Source organism: Crinia signifera, chromosome 2, assembly GCF_055691185.1.
Source record: "Crinia signifera chromosome 2, ASM5569118v1, whole genome shotgun sequence".
Taxonomy (NCBI): Eukaryota; Metazoa; Chordata; class Amphibia; order Anura; family Myobatrachidae; genus Crinia; species Crinia signifera.
Window position 1 is genome coordinate 262,172,714 of NC_139218.1, and position 18,042 is coordinate 262,190,755.

General features: G+C 41.4%; 2 protein-coding genes and 1 long non-coding RNA gene across 3 annotated transcripts in view; 2 read left to right on the forward strand and 1 right to left on the reverse strand.

Moving 5' to 3' along the window:
* LOC146059033 (uncharacterized) overlaps positions 1–6,583 on the reverse strand; it is an 89,810-nt gene extending 83,227 nt beyond the window's left edge. Inside the window, exon 1 of the long non-coding RNA XR_014470111.1 lies at positions 5,779–6,583. This is a non-coding gene — a long non-coding RNA (uncharacterized LOC146059033). The remainder of the gene's footprint in view (positions 1–5,778) is intronic.
* Positions 6,584–8,252: 1,669 nt separating this feature from the next.
* Positions 8,253–13,743, forward strand: POU3F3 (POU class 3 homeobox 3). Its single transcript, XM_083174397.1, has 2 exons — positions 8,253–10,223; positions 10,575–13,743. Exons 1-2 carry the CDS (start codon positions 8,949–8,951, stop codon positions 10,623–10,625), a joined length of 1,326 nt encoding a protein of 441 aa, XP_083030523.1. The 5' UTR covers positions 8,253–8,948; the 3' UTR covers positions 10,626–13,743.
* A 2,700-nt stretch (positions 13,744–16,443) lies between these two features.
* LOC146060779 (uncharacterized) overlaps positions 16,444–18,042 on the forward strand; it is a 182,419-nt gene continuing 180,820 nt past the window's right edge. Inside the window, exon 1 of the mRNA XM_083174398.1 lies at positions 16,444–17,132. The gene's annotated coding sequence lies outside the window, so the exon portion shown is untranslated. The remainder of the gene's footprint in view (positions 17,133–18,042) is intronic.

The following is an 18,042-nucleotide window of genomic DNA, read 5'->3' on the forward strand; positions in this document are numbered from 1 at the left end:
TTAGAAGCAATGTATTCACTCCTCCAGGGAGAAAGTCTATTAATCGTGTGTGGAGAGGCTAGCTCCAATCAATCATCATGTGTGTACTGTGACTGGCTTTCCTGGGTGTCTCTTACCATGGTCAAGTCCATAAGCAGAGAATACAGTACGTGCACGTTTGGATTGTCCTGTACAGCCATACTTATTGTAGAACTGCTAAACATGCTTATAGTAAAACTGCACAGCAAATAATTATATTACAAACAGCACTATTATCACATTGCTGCAAAGCATAATAATTGTGTTTTCATTGTACTCTTGTGTGTGTTAAATAAGAGAGTACCAAAAATATCATCAGGCTGACCCATTGCAGTTTATAAAACATGTGGCGACCAACAGCAAATACTGAAGATGATGATGATGATAAGAAGAAGAAGAATAGTAGTAGTACTGTACAGAGGAGTACTGTACGATATTGCTCACTACAGATTACTATGAGGTACTACTGCTTATTGTTTTAACGTCTACTAATATACTGTACTGAGGCACCGGTGCTATTATATCACCCTCAGCCACCCATACTGTAATGAGGCACTGGTGCTGTTATACCACCCTCACCCACTCATACTGTAATGAGGCACCGGTGCTGTTATATCACCCTCATCCACTCATACTGTAATGAGGCACCGGTGCTATTATATCACCCTCAGCCACTCATACTGTAATGAGGCACCGGTGCTGTTATATCACCCTCACCCACTCATAATGTAATGAGGCACCGGTGCTGTTATATCACCCTCATCCACTCATTACTGTACTTAGGCACCGGTGCTGTTATATCACCCGCACAATGCAGAGCACTTAGGGGCCACTGTAATTCTGTAATGAGGCACCGGTGCTGTTATATCACCCTCATCCACTCATACTGTAATGAGGCACCGGTGCTATTATATCACCCTCAGCCACTCATACTGTAATGAGGCACCGGTGCTGTTATATCACCCTCAGCCCCCATACTGTAATGAGGCACTGGTGCTGTTATACCACCCTCACCCACTCATACTGTAATGAGGCACCGGTGCTGTTATATCATACGCACAATACAGAGCACTGAGGGGCAACTGTAATACTGTAATGAGGCACCGGTGCTGTTATATCACCCTCAGCCACTCATACTGTACTGAGGCACCGGTGCTGTTATATCACCCTCACCCACTCATACTGTAATGAGGCACAGGTGCTGTTATATCACCCGCACAATGCAGAGCACTGAGGGGCCACTGTAATTCTGTAATGAGGCACCGGTGCTGTTAAATCACCCTCACCCACTCATACTGTAATGAGGCACAGGTGCTGTTATATCACCCTCTAGAACAATACAAAGCACTGAGGGGCCACTGTAATACTGTAATGAGGCACCGGTGCTGTTATATCACCCTCACCCACTCATACTGTAATGAGGCACCGGTGCTGTTATATCACCCTCACCCACTCATACTGTAATGAGGAACCGGTGCTGTTATATCACCCTCAACCACAATACAAAGCACTGAGGGGTCACTGATTAATGCTATATAATTGCCGCTAAACACAATTAAGTATTATATGTAACATAACTCCGAAACACAGAGTTTTAATGTACCACCATCACAATAGGAGTGTATAGGTGCCAGGGAATTACACCACCCCAACATACACACATATATACACACACACACATTCACACACACACATCCTTCCTCCTGGGAGATATTTGGTTACACATGACGGGCCAGCTCTGCAAGGTCTGACACTGCTTCCTTTCCAGCTGTACGTAATCAGCCTGAGATTGCACGGTAACCGCACATGGCACCTATGTAATCGTTACTTTTTATATCACTGAACCTTGAGAACTAACCAATAGCAGATTTCATTACACATCTTCCCATGTGGCATTTGTGGTAGCGTGTATCCTGCAGGAGAATACACCTACTAACCTATTCTGCCTATCTCTGTATCCTATAATGGCTCTTTATGTATCCGATACTGATTCACGGGCCACTTCTTGCCTTGAGCCAAAATATGACAGCTCTCCACTTAGCCACCAACTGTCACCTTATAGGTCACCTGCTTTTCTCTGATAACTATGCATCACATACCTTACAGATACTGCTGTGTCCACTATATTTTACACTAGAGACACACGGAGCCAATGGGAACCCAATTTAATAAATGTCACATCTTCAAATCAACTAAAGATAATGAATTTTACTAGCTCTCACCAATCCATATACTACTCATCAGATACAGTGTACTTTGTATCAAGATAATTATCCTCTAATGACAGTTGTCTGAGATACCATTAATGTACTATGGAAGCACTGTTTAAAAGACACAAAACCCTTTATTCGGTTATCACCCACTAGAGGTGAGACGACATTTATAATATATCACGAAATATACTGAAGTGGGGCACCACTGTCTCCCTTATCTTATCTCAATGTAATACAGCAGCATTTCCAACCAGACCACCAGTTAAACTGCAGCATTTACCTGTGCAATGTATAGAACAGGCTGTTGAAAAGTTGCAGAGGTGTGTGTGTGTGTGTGTGTGTGTGTGTGTGTGTGTATATATATATATATATATATATGTATGTATGTATGTGTGTGTGTATAATATATATAGTTTTAGAATAGCTTATTTGGGAATTCTAACACTGATTATGACTATTTGCGTCATTATTACACTGAGCATATGACTGGGGGAGCGTGGTACTGACGCCATTCTACGCTCACCTTCATCCTCTGTCCTGGCGCAAACTAATGGCGTATATCAAACTTTTTCACAGTATAAATTGTATGGAATTAAATGTAAAGTAAATTATTGAAAATTCCTGGAGTACAGGAGGCGTAAAGCATTGTTTCAGAAGGATTTTGTTTTTCTGCCGAATGGGTTACTTCTACTTCTAGACAAAGTATAACTTTTGTATCTGCAATAGTTATTCAATACATACTCTTCTTATATACATAAGACACATTTGAATAATATTATTATAATAATAATAATAATAATAATAATAATAATAATAATAATAATAATATAAACAGTACATTTTAACAATAGAATGCGTTAACAATGTAATTGGAATGTGTATGCATATTGATATAGTGTCGATAATGTTTAATAATACAAAAAACTATATTATTGAATATCTGCCAAAATACTAGATTAACTGTGAGTATAATAAACCAAAAGTCCACGGTCTACCTATGCATGTAATCTGTCACTAATTACTTAGGTGACATGGCACGAGATGACTATATGTTACATTTATAGAGACGTTAGTATGGCCGATGAGTCAGTTTCCATACTTTGTATAACTTTTACAAACTCAAGAAAAAGAGAATCTGAATTAGCCATCTGCACACACTTTACACTGAAAATGTATTTTATTCGATATAATACGGGATGGTTAATTTTCATAAGTACTAATACTTGTGGGATTTCGGAGCTTCTTACACGAATTGTGTGGTGCAAATAGTTTTCACAGGACTTTATTACAATAATAAAAGTAGAGTTTGAAATGTTTGAGAAAAAAAAAAATATATATATATATATATATATATATATATATATATATATATATATATATATATATTCCGAATGGAGATTTCCTAACATTTTCAGATTGATACATTGGGTTAAAGTTTAATAATTTTGAGATAGTTACTAAAAAGAATACTAATAAATATATATATATATATATATATATATACTTTTTGTTTGTTTTCTCAATTTAAGATAACTAACGACCAATTGCCATTTTCTATGGCAAAGATAAATAGCATTAATGTATTTTTTATTGTCAACTGGCATGGGGTATTTATCAAAGCTTGAGATACAATTGCGAGAGATAAAGTACTAACCCATCAGCTCCTACTGTAACTCGTTTTTCAAATACAGCCTGTAAAATGTAAATTAGATGATTGGGTAGTGCTTTATCTCTTACAATTGTATCTCTCTCCAATAATTGATAAATACTTCGATTAGTTGCAGATATATATATATATATATATATATATATATATATATATATATATATATATATATATATATATATATATATATATATATATATATACAGCTATTTCCCGTCAAATACATTTTCGATATATCCGATCAGGCAACAAAATAAATCCAACAAAGTAAGTTGATTGCAGCGAATAATAGCAAATATATGTAGAATTTGGAAACCTGTTTTTTTTAAGGAATGGTAACATATTTTACCAATCAAAAAACTATACCATACTAATTTACACTAATCGATATATTTCAGGAATGGGTTAATTAAATGTAGACAAAACTGAAAAAATAATACAGCTTCTCCCAGCAACTTAACAATAAGTGAATAATAAGTTTTCTGCCTGTGAGCTCAGCAGCTGCGCCCCCTGCCGGACAGAATATATCATCAGTACTTAAAGAGCACTTAAAAAGTTTATTTTGCTCAGCAAGCCGTATCATATAAAATTAAAGACAACCAATAAAATTACCTGGTGCGTTTTAAATGTAAGAAATCTAACACAAAATTAAGCTGGTTCCAACAAGTTAAAAGGATCTGCAGTGTGCTCACTGTAGCTGGTTCAAAGCTGAGCTCTTTTATCTAAAGCCCAATGCACAAACATATAGCTTAATGTGGCTAGTGTTCCTCCTTTTCTTTTCCTCTCTATGGCAACCGGAACGCTCTGCTCAGAAATGTTCCCTGTCAGGGAAACAAATGATGTTCGGGGAGCTGCTGTATCTGGCATCTGTTGCAATGGGGCACACAGAGTTAATCTCTCCTAAAGAAATCCTCTGAGTGTGCGTGCAAGTGGGGGTTCAAAATGCCCCTCAATATCCTTGTTTTGTATTATTATTATTATTATTATTATTATTTATTTTTGGATATTTATTTTTTGGCAACATCAACCCTAAAAATGGCAAAGAAAAATTAAGTGGACTGAACGTAATGTACTAATTAAGAGTGCTTTCTTGGGATGCTTGGTGTAATAATAATAATAATAATAATAATAATAATAACCAAAGTTAAAAGGTTCCCTGACCATTGTCACAAATTGAGAAGAAATGAAAAGTACAAAATTTAAAGTAATGGACCGTTATGTTGAAACCCCAGTTCTAGCTACCTATAGTTCTTCTGATCTATGCCCCCAGAAATGAGCTGATGCTGGAAAGGCCGCTCCAGTATTAAAAAAAGACAGCAAGCACCATGTAACCCTTCCATAGCCTCTTCCTTCTGGTCTTTTTTGCTGTACATTTTGACGTTTTCCTGAGACCCCCCTCAACACTACGAGATGAATCCCAGTCCCGTATCACCTTACTAGATAGTATACCAATTTCCACCCAGAGCATTTAGCAATGTCACTGTAAACAGTCTTTCACAATCGTTTTGTTAGACGACAACCGTTCATCGCCCACCCCTCACCCCCCTCGACATGAAGAAGGGTCCCAAAAGCCACAATACCCCAACACTTCTACATCCCACTATTTCCCAATTAATCCACAGTATGGATGCTACTTTTCTGTTCTAAATAATCTCATTTCCTTATTCGCTGAGGAGACGAGAAAGAAATGGCCCTTAAATCCAATCAATGAAAACCCAGCTCTAGAATAGCCAGTATTCTTTATAAAGAATAAAACAATCTCTGTATAGTATATACTGTATATGTGTGATCTATTTAAAAGAAAAACATAGTTGATTATTACAGCAACACATTAGAAAATCTATGGCTCTAAGACACACAGAGAAATGAAATGATACTTACCCACCAAATCCCAGTGGACAAGTAAGAATCAATAAATCAAAATATATATTTTTGTTGTGTAATGGGTGATACTGGGAAAGGAAGGCATTACTGGGAACGCCACCGAAGCGAGCCTGCTCAGGTCCCCCTTTGCACTGACTCCTCTGACAAGCTCTCCACTAGTCTATTATTTTCACCAAAATATATGAAAATTTATGCAAATGAAAATCAGCACTAACTGTTCTCCCCTTGTTATACTTTAGGTTGTTTTTTTTATGTTGTTTTTTTTTTGTCTCCAGACAAAACAATCGAATTGTATACAGGAGGGGGGTGGGTAGTAGAGGAGGGATTCAAAAAAAAAAACCTTCCCCAAACAAGTATATATTTGTGGTTGCAGGATGCATCCTTATATTTCCCTGTGTTATATGTACATCTCTCCCCTCCTGATTATCTTGGAGGTGGAAAGTAGATCTGTTTGCTAAGGAGCTATCACGTTGCAGTGGGCCACCTGAGACGCCTTTTGAAAGCTTGTACTGTGAAATTCATAGCAGTAATTTAGACAAAATCCTCACTGTATATTAATGAAAGCCGGCCCCATGGCACGGTTCCTATCCTCCCCATTCAGTGTAAACAAAACCACGAGACTCGCTCGCTTTTTTGAGCCGGATCCAAGCAAAATCGGCTGGAAAGGAAAACATGGGGCTCTGGCAGCGACTGTGTAACCGCCTGCACCTGGAGATCGCAGCTCTATTCAATGCGATCTGTGTTACATCTCCTCTGCTGGAGCCTTGGCAGGACACGGGGGAACAAAAACTCGTTGTGTGCAGATTTCATGTGAAAATTGCGCTTTGCATGTGTTGGAACTTTTAGACGGGTTGTATTTGTTTCTTTGTTTTGTATTTTTTATTATTATTATTATTATAATATTGTTGGGGGGGGGGGGGGATATGGAGAGTGTGTGTGTGTGGGGGGGGGGGGGGGGTATTATAAATGTGGTTCTAGCAGGAGATTCTCCTACAACATTGTGTGTGTGCCCCACCGCAGTTACTGCTCAACTCACCCATAATAGACTGCAGAGTAGCTGACGGGATGGTGATGCAAAGTCAGCTCAGCCCCACACTCACACACACATACTGCGGGGGGACAGTACAGCTAAGGAGGGGGGAGTGGTGGGGGCATGGAGATGCTACAAGGATAACGATGGCATCTTTTAGAATATAAAGCAAATACATGCACTGTCAGTGTCATATACTAATGCACAGCACGGTGACATATGCACAGCATAGATAGGGAGCCTATATATATATATATATATATATATATATATATATATATATATATACATACATAAATACATACATACATACATACATACATACATACATACATATACACACACATACATACATACATACATACATACATACACATATACACACACACATACAATAAACATATATATATATATATATATATATATATATATATATATATATATATATATATATACACAAACATATATACTTGTGACTTGTGATAGATATATGAACACACAACAGTGTGCCTGTGGATGAGATGTTCCTATTATCTGATGTTGCAGCTCTCAATGGCCAGCATACGTTGTGCATCCTTGTAGGATGCTCATTCAGGGAAAGTTTGGATGTGTCCGAGCACAGCAGTCTGGGATCAGATCCCTCAGGAGAGCTCAGTCCCCCATGTTTTGGTTGCCACTCTCCCTTTCTGTTCCTTGGATCAGTGAGGATGCCTGTGCTATGTTTCCGCTTGGTTGCATCCACCTCTCCCCCTCCTTTTAACTCTTTGGAAGTGTGTCAATAGAAAGCTGCCTAATATAATAGGCAAATAAATATATGCTGGGCATTGGAGTATGTTACGAATGTGAGATTGCATGTTGGACCTCTCCGGTGTCTGTGCAGTAAGTGTCCACTGCTTTGGTATTCTAATGGTCTCACTTAAGTTCGGATCAATAAAATGTAGTTTTCCTAACACATGGAGCATCTCTCCATAGAATATTGCCGACAAACAAACATTATGATATACTATTAGCCAAAGACCTTGTTGCTGTATAAATACTCTTGATGAGTATAAATACCAGCACAGTGTAGAGAAGGTACCTGTTTTAATTAGCCAGTAGTAATTGGTGACCTGGTGTCACTCCATGACAGCAGGGTTAAACCTGCAGCTGGAAACCTACATGGCAGCATAGACTATAGGAGGGTACAGGTGGTGCTATGTATAGTAGTATTTGGGGCACAGAGAATGCTATACTCTGTGACAGTGGTGGAGCATGCATTTCCTTCCCTGTGATGACATTCCCCATTCTCCTTGGCTTGCAGCTGGAAGTGACTGGGTGTTATTGGCTAATGGGGGACACACCAGTGCATATATAAGTCTGTGTATGCTGAGGGGTCCAGATTCCCAGCTTTGCCTAAATTAAAAGGCAGCCAATCGAAACGGCCGGAAGGAAAGGGGGGGCGCGTCCTGAGCCAGTCAGTGCCGAGGTGTCAGTCAGCCAGCGTGCAGCCAATCAGCGGGGGCCCTGCGCTCGGCTTCCTCGTATTTGGGATAGTGGGGTGGTGTGCGCGCTGCGTGCAGGGGAGACATTCTCCAGTCCCCGCTCAGTGAGGGAGGGACACACGCAGCTGTCAGAGGGAGACAGAGGGGGACGCTCTGCATGATCCCAGCCCGGGCAACTTCCAGCGGAGTTCCCTGCAAGCAGCCGAGCCATGGCCAGGCGCTGAGCGGCCCCAGGGGGCAGGAGGATGTACCAGGCACCGGGGCACCGGCTCTCTCCCACACTCCACAGTAACTTTGTGTGATGCTGCAGCCCGGGAAGTTTGGGACCTACAGAAGGAACTTGTGAGCGACCAGCCGGCAGCCTGCCCCTTCCATGCCCGGGAGAGAGGGCGCCCACAGGTGACTGCTGCCGGGGGACTACCGCTGTGCTGCTGCCGGGGGGACGCGGGGGCTGGGGGCTGGTTCTCTGTCAGTAGCAGCCGCTAACAGGTGAGCTGAGTGCTGCGGGGTGGAGGGTGGAAGCCCTCAGCTGGAGACACTGGGCTTATCCTCCAAGGACGAAAGTGCATCTCAAGGGGGAGCCGTACACAGGCTGCGGGGGAGGAGAAGAGGAACCCCCAAACCTGTGGATAGCAGCAGCGGGCAGGGGGGAAGCCATGGCCACGGCTGCTTCTAACCCCTACCTCCCCAGCAGCAGCATCCTCTCCCCGGGCTCCATCGTGCACTCCGACTCCGGGGGAGGAGGGGGGATGCAGCCGGGCAGCGCCGCAGTCACCTCGGTGTCGGGCGGCTACCGGGGGGACCCCACGGTGAAGATGGTGCAGAGTGACTTCATGCAGGGGGCGATGGCTGCCAGCAACGGGGGGCACATGCTGAGCCACGCACACCAGTGGGTGACGGCGCTCCCACACGCGGCGGCGGCTGCAGCAGCGGCGGCGGCGGAGGCAGGCTCTCCCTGGTCCAGCAGCCCGGTGGGGATGAGCGGCAGCCCGCAGCACCCGCAGCAGCAGCAGCAGCAGGACGTGAAGGGGGGAGCTGGGAGGGACGAGCTGCATCCGGGGGCCGCCCTGCATCACAGACCGCCTCACCTCGGACCTCACCAAGGGCACCCGGGCGGCTGGGGCGCTGCAGCCGCTTCCCACATCCAGTCCATGACGGGAGGCTCCCAGCAGCAGCAGCAGCAACAGCAGCAACAGCAACAGGCTCTGCTCTATTCCCAGTCCGGGGCTTTCACTGTGAACGGTATGCTGAGCCCTCCTCCGGGGAGCCAGAGCCTGGTGCACCCGGGCCTTGTCAGGGGAGACACGCCAGAGCTGGGGGAGCACCCCGGCCACCATCACCACCATCACCACCAGCAGCAGCAGCACCAGCAGCACCACCAGCAGCAGCAACAGCACCACGGGGGGAACAGCCACGACCCCCACTCGGACGAGGACACCCCGACCTCCGATGACCTGGAGCAATTTGCCAAACAGTTCAAGCAGCGCAGAATAAAGCTGGGCTTCACCCAGGCGGATGTGGGCCTGGCCCTGGGCACCCTCTATGGCAATGTCTTCTCCCAGACCACCATCTGCAGGTTCGAGGCGCTGCAGCTCAGCTTCAAGAACATGTGCAAGCTCAAGCCCCTGCTCAACAAGTGGCTGGAGGAGGCCGACTCCTCCACGGGCAGCCCGACCAGCATCGACAAGATCGCCGCCCAGGGCAGGAAGAGGAAGAAGAGGACCTCCATAGAGGTCAGTGTAAAGGGGGCACTGGAGAGCCACTTCCTGAAGTGCCCCAAACCCTCGGCGCAGGAGATCACCAACCTGGCGGACAGTCTGCAGCTAGAGAAGGAGGTGGTCAGGGTCTGGTTCTGCAACCGAAGGCAGAAGGAGAAGAGGATGACCCCGCCAGGGATCCAACAGCAAACGCCAGATGATGTCTACTCCCAGGTGGGCACCGTGGGGGCTGACACACCGCCCCCTCACCACGGGATGCAGACTAGTGTGCAATGACTGGAGTGGGCACCCAGCAGCTGCCTGAGCAGTGAGGCCACGGGAGAAATCCACCATACACACCCACACTCACCCAGACTGCTCTTTTTTTATAAATAGACACATAAATATTATATATATATATCTATATATACAGACAGACATGGATAAAACACTCACTGATACAGGGCAATTCGAGCAATTACATTGATATTGTGGCACCTGGGTGGACAAGCCTAGTGCACCAAAACTGCAGATATTTCTTTTTAATATATATTATATTTTTAATATTGTTTTTATTTGCCTTAGGACTCCTATCCAGTTTCAGAAATGAGAAACTCCTATGCCACCTTACTATAGATCACTATCCAGCTAGGATCCAGTCGAGTTGCCCACATCACCACCTACACAACAACAAATAATAACATCGGGTGACTGAAGGGTGTCTTTTTTTTTTTTTTTGTTATTGTTGTTGTTTTTTTAACTCAAGAAAAGATTTATGTCCTCTACCCGTGATTTTATGAAAAGGGAAAAAAAATTAACTATTTGGTTGCTGCCTGGAACTTGCTGTATCCATTAGCCTTATACCCATGGCTAGTAGTCATAACATTGCCAGTGCAAGAAAATATATTCAGGAACAGAATGTGCTCATTCCCACCAAGCCAAGCAATGAAATATGCACATAGCACTACAAGTGACTTTACAGAAGCAAATAAATACATTGGAATACATTTCTCCTGAGCAAATAAGCAGGGCACAAACAACCTAGGACAGACGGCCAGCTTCCTGAACTTTATGCTTCAGTTCCTACCAGCCACAAGTGTACAGAGGGGGAATCATTTTAAGATGTCAAAAAGCAAATCCTATTTTTCTCGTGGCTCTTTCTAAACATTTTGAACCCCAACGTTTTGACCCCTGAGATGTTTTTTTTATTGAATCCCAATGAACTCTAAAAAGTAAAAAAAAAAAAAAAAATGGATTTAATAAGTATATTAAAAGAAGATTCTTATCCTCTATATCTGCACTTACCCCAAACTACATCTCTAAAAAAAAATCCGTTGCCAACCGTGAGGATTAGATCACTCGATACTGCGATTTCCAAGCAGTGTTTTTGGTAGGTTTTAAAAAAAAAAAAGACTTAAAAGAAAAGACAGCACTAAAAAAAAATATTAGATCAATAACTGATCTAAAAAAAATTGCTTTATATTTTCATCAAATGACTTCTTTTAATATTTTATTCAGAATACCTATGAACTGCTGCAGAACGGTAATTTATTTTTCCCCAAAAATCTTGTATTACGTGTTGTTTTTTATTTTGTTATTTTTTTTGGTTGTTTTTTTTTTTTTCAAACGAGCACAAATCATAATTGAAAAAAGAAATATGGACAGGTTTTAATGGTCTCTTTTGATGTGATCATTTGATTGTAATTTAATTTTAGTAGTGGTTCCGTAAGAGATGATTGAGAAAATAAATTTGTTAGAATGATAAAGATCTGTGTGTGATGCATATAAAAAAAAAACTATTGATGTGGCTAAAATGATTACAAAGAGGGCAGGTCCTTTAAATGTTATTATTATTATTTTTTTCTAAATAGTGACACTGTGTATGAGATTTTACCATCATTAACCATCATTACAGTTTTATCAGTCACTGCCAGCCTGTGTTGTCTCCCGTAACTTCTTCATAGTGTCAATGCCCTTGTGATTAGAAATAATTTGAAATTGAACGGTATATCTCAATGAAATATGCCTTAGGACTGTTTACCGTTACTTTGTGTTTCTCCTAAATCTGGTTACCATAGCATGATGTCTCACCAAACACCCATCTGAGCAAGGCAGGATTATTGTGTGTGTTACTGTAAACGTTATGTTAAATGAATCACCATGCAACACTCAGGTCTGTATTTTTTTTAATGACTCCTTCCACGCTGCCGCAGAAATAATGTCTTCTATACTTAGTGTCATTCAAATTGGGTTATATTGTAGTTTAGCATTTATTTTCCCCTTTTCCGATTGTGTGTAGTGAATTCTTTTCACTAGAATAAACCTATTGCACTGCTCTTATATCTATCATATCATATACATCTGCTCCACATTGAAATAACTATTTGACTGCAATCTGCGGCACCTAGGCCTCCCGATTGTTGTTGTTGTTGCCATACATACAGTATACCCTGTATGCGTGCTGTTTTTTCCATGTTACATTATTGCATTAAACAGTGTTATCCTCCATGCAGTGAAACCACATACAGCCTCCCTTCACAGGCCTCATGTCATTGGTGGCAGTCGCATACAGATAGATCTCATTGTTCTGAGAAGCTTTATTTTATATCTCAGGGTGACAGTAAATTCCCAATTTCGAAACTCCGTGGGGATCTTCATGCATAGAAATTGACATGACTATGACAATAATACTAGTGTAGTGCAGTAGTGCAGTAGTGCTTTCTGTGTCTGCTGGCGGTTTAGGAACAGTGTACATTCTTATTTTAGTTTTTATTTTATATATTTTTTATTATTATTATTATTTGGACTAGGGTTAACCCCTGTGTATGTTTCCCAGCTGCCTGACTGTTAGGATGTGCTCCTTATTCACACGTGGGCTCCAATCCTATTTTTCACACATGAACAGTGGAGGTTTATTAAGACAGGGAGTCGCTTTATTTGAGCATTTAAGTGACTGGATCCAGATAGGCACCATGGCTGCCTGGTTTTTCTGGCCTCACATTGTTGTGTGCTGAAGGATTTGTGAATCACACCAGCATGCCTGTGCTGTGACTGTAATGTGGTGCTTCCAGCAGAATTACTCTGGAGGTTATTCTGCTCTTTTGCCAATGATTTCTGCAATAAGGTCACACTATCCTTTGTATTTGGTTTTGTATAGAGAAAAGGGCAGGGAGCTGGGAGTACAAAAGATTGATGGATCTAGTGGTATGTGGCGTTTTCTGTAGTTGCTCCCATCATGGTTCTGTAATAGACAATAGATTGCTTCTTCTGTTGATGTTATTTTGGCTCTGCCAGTATAGCCGTCAGGTGCCTGGCAGTGTAGTGTAGGGCCAGAGACTCCCATTTCTTCCTTCCCATCTCTATGCATACATAGCCCATGGGTTCTGCTTATATATGAAAGAGACCTTTCTTTCTATGTGATGGATATAAGTGGAGATCAGCGGGCTAGGTGGTATATCTCCCCATGATGTGCTGTGATAAGTCTCTCTCCTCCACCCCCTCCCCCCAGCTCCACACTATACAGTATATGTCTGATAATGAATGATTTGTAATGACAACTGTAGAGATTCCTCTACCAAATTATTGTCTACAGTTTTTCCAATAACTGTAACTTGATTTCATATTACTTTTTTTTTATTTTATTTTATTTACATTTGTTTTGTTCCCTTAAATTATATATTTGTAACCTATTTATCTTGTTAAAACATTTTGGTTGTATTTATCCGTTTATTTTCATAATAAAATAGCCCTTTCGAGGTAAATGAAATGAACCACCGGGCACGTTTGATGTTTTTTTATGACGTTGGCAGGGCCTGGCACAGAAACAGTGATGTCATGCTTGCTACAGAGTATATATTACTATTTATGACCACACGTGCTTGGAGATACAGAATGCATCTCGTTTCCAATGAGAACCGGAGCTACTGTAAGCTGCTATGTTTTCATAAGAGAACCAAGTCCCGTGCTCTAGAAGGCTTATTTATAGCACCCATGTACACTAACACTCATGAATTGTACATGTAAACATGCGTGTGTGTGTGTGTGTGTGTGTGTGTGTGTGTGTGTGTGTGTGTGTGTGTGTGTGTGTGTGTGTGTGTGTGTGTGTGTGTGTGTGTGGGTGGGTGTGTGTGAGAGAGATAATCAATAGTGGAGTAAGGAGATGGATATAGATCTAAGGGGGCTTGTAAAGACTTTAGAGTCAGGGAGTGAAATGCAGCAGTGAGTTGATAGATTAAGGTATTCATCTTGCTGTAAGTGATGGGGACTAGGGGGCTGCCATAGACGCAGACTATAAGGATTTGAGCTCTGTGTGTGTGTGTGTGTGTGTGTGTGTGTGTGTGTGTGTGTGTGTGTGTGTGTGTGTGTGTGTGTGTGTGTGTGTGTGTGTGTGTGTGTGTATCCATCCTGATCGTCTATGTGGAGTGTGAGGAGGGGGTCAGTGTGGTGACGCCATGACTGGCAGCTCCGGAGGAGGCTTTGACCTTGACATTAGAAAGGAAATCATTCTGCTCTTCTGTATAACCCTTACACGCAGGGGCGACACCTCACATAGGGGGTGCAGGGTGCCCAGGGAATATATCTTGCCACCTTTCACCACTATTTATTTCACACATGCTCAATGCAAATTGAGATCCCCATATGTTTGGTTAAAGTGATATTTCGCCTTAAAATGCATCATCTTTACATCCTCTGTTAGGTACAATTATACACCAGATGGTAAGCGCAAACGCATCTGGAGCCTAGCCGCACAGGTCACACGCGTCCGCAGTGACAGTATGTTGTAATATTACAATAAAAAAGGAGAGATTTTAATAATTCAAATCATTGATATTTAATATGAAAGCTTCCTGGTATGCTTCATTTAATTGCTTATAGGTAATGCGGTATAATCAACTTTAATCAAATGTAATGTACAATCTAAAACGCAATAGGCACAGATCAAAACAAACAATGTAAGTATAGATCTCCCGAGTCTGAAACAGTATAGGTCTGTAAGCAAATTCCAATTAGTACAAGAATATGTTAGAACCACTATACTAGCCAACTTATAATCAATATCATATATCTGAAAAATAAATATTCCTATTCAAACAGTGAGCAATGGTTATTTAGTTGAATAAACCTTACAGTTATACTGTATGTATTCCTCAAGCTGTGGCTTCAAGATGAATCTTTGGCTTCGAAAATCATCTGCATGATGCAAATGTCATATTCGTATGTGTGTGTTTGTGTATGTATGTATGTATGTATGTATGTGTGTATATATATATATATATATATATATATATATATATACATATATGTGTGTGTGTATATATATATATATATATATATATATATATAAACACGATGCATACTGTGTGTATGTGTACGTGGTGTGCAAGCGAGCGCATGTGTATTATGTGTGCAGAACATAAGATTCCTAGGATCTGATTGGCTACTTGGAACCATCAATAAGAAAGCACATCTCCTGTATATCACTCCCTTGTGGCTATTTCCTACTGATCTGTACCTGCAGCGGTTTGTGCTTTTAGTTCTTTCACACGGTTTTTCTGAGTGTGTGTGGGCTTTGTACACCTGTACATGTCATTGCAGGTCTGCTGTGCAATACTGCCAGGAAGATTTATTTTCCTATTGGTGGACATAGGATTACTGACTTCTTATGTACAATTGATATATTATTTTTAATTGCAGAAATTTATTGGCTCCATAAGTACAATATGTATATTTATCAATCCTTACTCCTCTCCCACAATACAATGCATTAACGTCCTACACACACATTTTATGTGGCTTGTACACAATAGTCTCCTCCAACTCTCATCACACTTCTTGTGTGCCGACCTGTAGTTTTGGCCTTTAAATAGTTTAGCTATCGATTCTTCTCGCTGTGTAGAAAGTAACATATCGTTAATAAAAATGGCTTTGGCATTGGTAGCTATGGTTAACACTGTCGCAGTTACACAGCTGTGGGGTCTTGCTCCACTAGACAGAGTATTAACAGGTTTTAATCAATATTTGACCTTTTTCTTCAGCACTATAAGACCGAGAAAAGGGGAAAAGGCAAATAACTGTCACATATTTCGTCTCGATCATAGCACTGAGTGCGAGTTTACATTTCAAAGTACACACTGTGGAACCACTGGCACCTCAGAGACACTCAGTGCCTGTTAATGTGTTCTTGAATATTGTGTATTAAGTTAAAGTAAGCTGAATAAGCTAACCAGAAACCTGTAGTTTGTATATAATGGAACTACAAGTTCCAGCACGATTTGGTTGAAAGATAAAGCGTTTCCATATCCATTGCTCCTGCTGAGCTGCATGTTGACTTAATGTTATATATTAGTGTGTATATATTAATATATATATATATATATATATATATATATATATATATATATAATCAGTTAGAACATGTGTTATATCATATTGCTATGTCCCTTGACACGATTTAGCCATGAATTATATTGATATTGTTTTCCATAAAGTAATTACTAGTGACATAACTGGCTTATCCATTCATTTTGTTAAATCGACCGCAGCCACCTATATAGGATACCTGTCCCATTTTCTGGGGAACACCTGTAGGACGTTTGACATTTAACCATAGCTGATCATATACTTGGGAACCCTGTACTGGAGAACACTATGCAGCCCTCAGAAGTTGGATCAGTATAGTCAGCAGATTATCTGATACTTAAGATATATATAAAAAAAACTATGAGCAGAGAAACATTGGAGCATGCTTATACGTGTGTGCTGATATTCCTGCATCTATAGCCCGACACAGACACAGTGGGTACCATACACCTATACAAGGCGTCACTCAGCTGCTGCTGCTGCAGACCCACAGGTGACACAGAATAGCACGCTGCTTACCCAAATATTTAAATTTCGCGGATGAATTGCCATCCACTAGTTGCTTAGCAACTCCATTCCAGCAGAGCTAAAAATATGCAAGCTTTCTGTATTGTCATTAATAAAAATGCTCTGTGACACAGCACCCTGCATTTGGATTACTGGCTATAGACTAGTGTAAATTCGCTCCACATTACAGAGCGGAACATGCTGCCACTGCTCCCAGGGATGCATGGAGAGCAGTATAACTATACACAGAACAACTGAAGCCACAGATGTGTCCTGGTAAGGCAGGAATTACTGTTACATGACTTTCTTACTGCTTCATATGCGCCTGTACTTGGGTTCTGACGCACCCGCGTGTACATTATTGGTGCGGTTGGGATGCTGACAGTGTTTAGGGGTGTAGGGTTACCCCCCAGGATTTATGCATAGCGATGGCATAAAGGCTTGTCTTGCAGGTTGCTGGCATGAATCAGTTGCGGACACAGATCATTGTAAAGTGAAGTCACACTGAGGTGAATGGACAATGTGGTGACCTTTGTCTGTACCACCTGCTGTCTGTATTCATGTTCAGTTCCCAGCAGTTGGGGCTGATGTGGCCTCTGGTGTCAGAGATGATAGCTGGTCACTGCTTATCCTGCTGCCAGTGTGCCCTACCTCCCTGCCAGCAGGCAGAGAAAGCGGCTTATGGGCAGCCTCAGTATTAGTACTAGGCACAGGGGAAACAAGGTATATAGTGAATATACAGGGAATATTTTAGTGTGTGATTTCATCTCACAGACTGGCAGATGAAAATATGAATTTCTACTTAAAATGTATACATAAATTAGGTTTAATGTCATTTGTTGGGATCGTTTGTATAAACCAAATACACCAGCAAAAATCCGGCCAATGGTCGAGGGCCCTCTAATACCTGAGTAATATTTTCATACGTTCCCACTAACATATGCATGATGGATGAATGGATGGATGGATGGATAGATAGATAGATAGATAGATAGATAGATAGATAGATAGATAGAAGTATTGAGTGTGTGATCTACATTAGTTCTTCCCCAGAAAAAGTTACATTCCAGGACTTGTGTTATTGCTTCGAATTAAATGATGTAGTTTATATTTTAAAATACAAGTAAACCAAAGAGAGACACTTGTACTTCCACCAAGGCTGTAGGATGGGCAGCAAACTATAAAC

Bases quoted from the DNA above. Each gene is read 5' to 3' on its own strand.
- POU3F3 (XM_083174397.1), top strand. From the start codon at position 8,949: ATGGCCACGGCTGCTTCTAACCCCTACCTCCCCAGCAGCAGCATCCTC. The intron at 10,224-10,574 runs GTGGGCACCGTG...TATTTGCCTTAG, and splicing joins CAGATGATGTCTACTCCCAG to GACTCCTATCCAGTTTCAGA.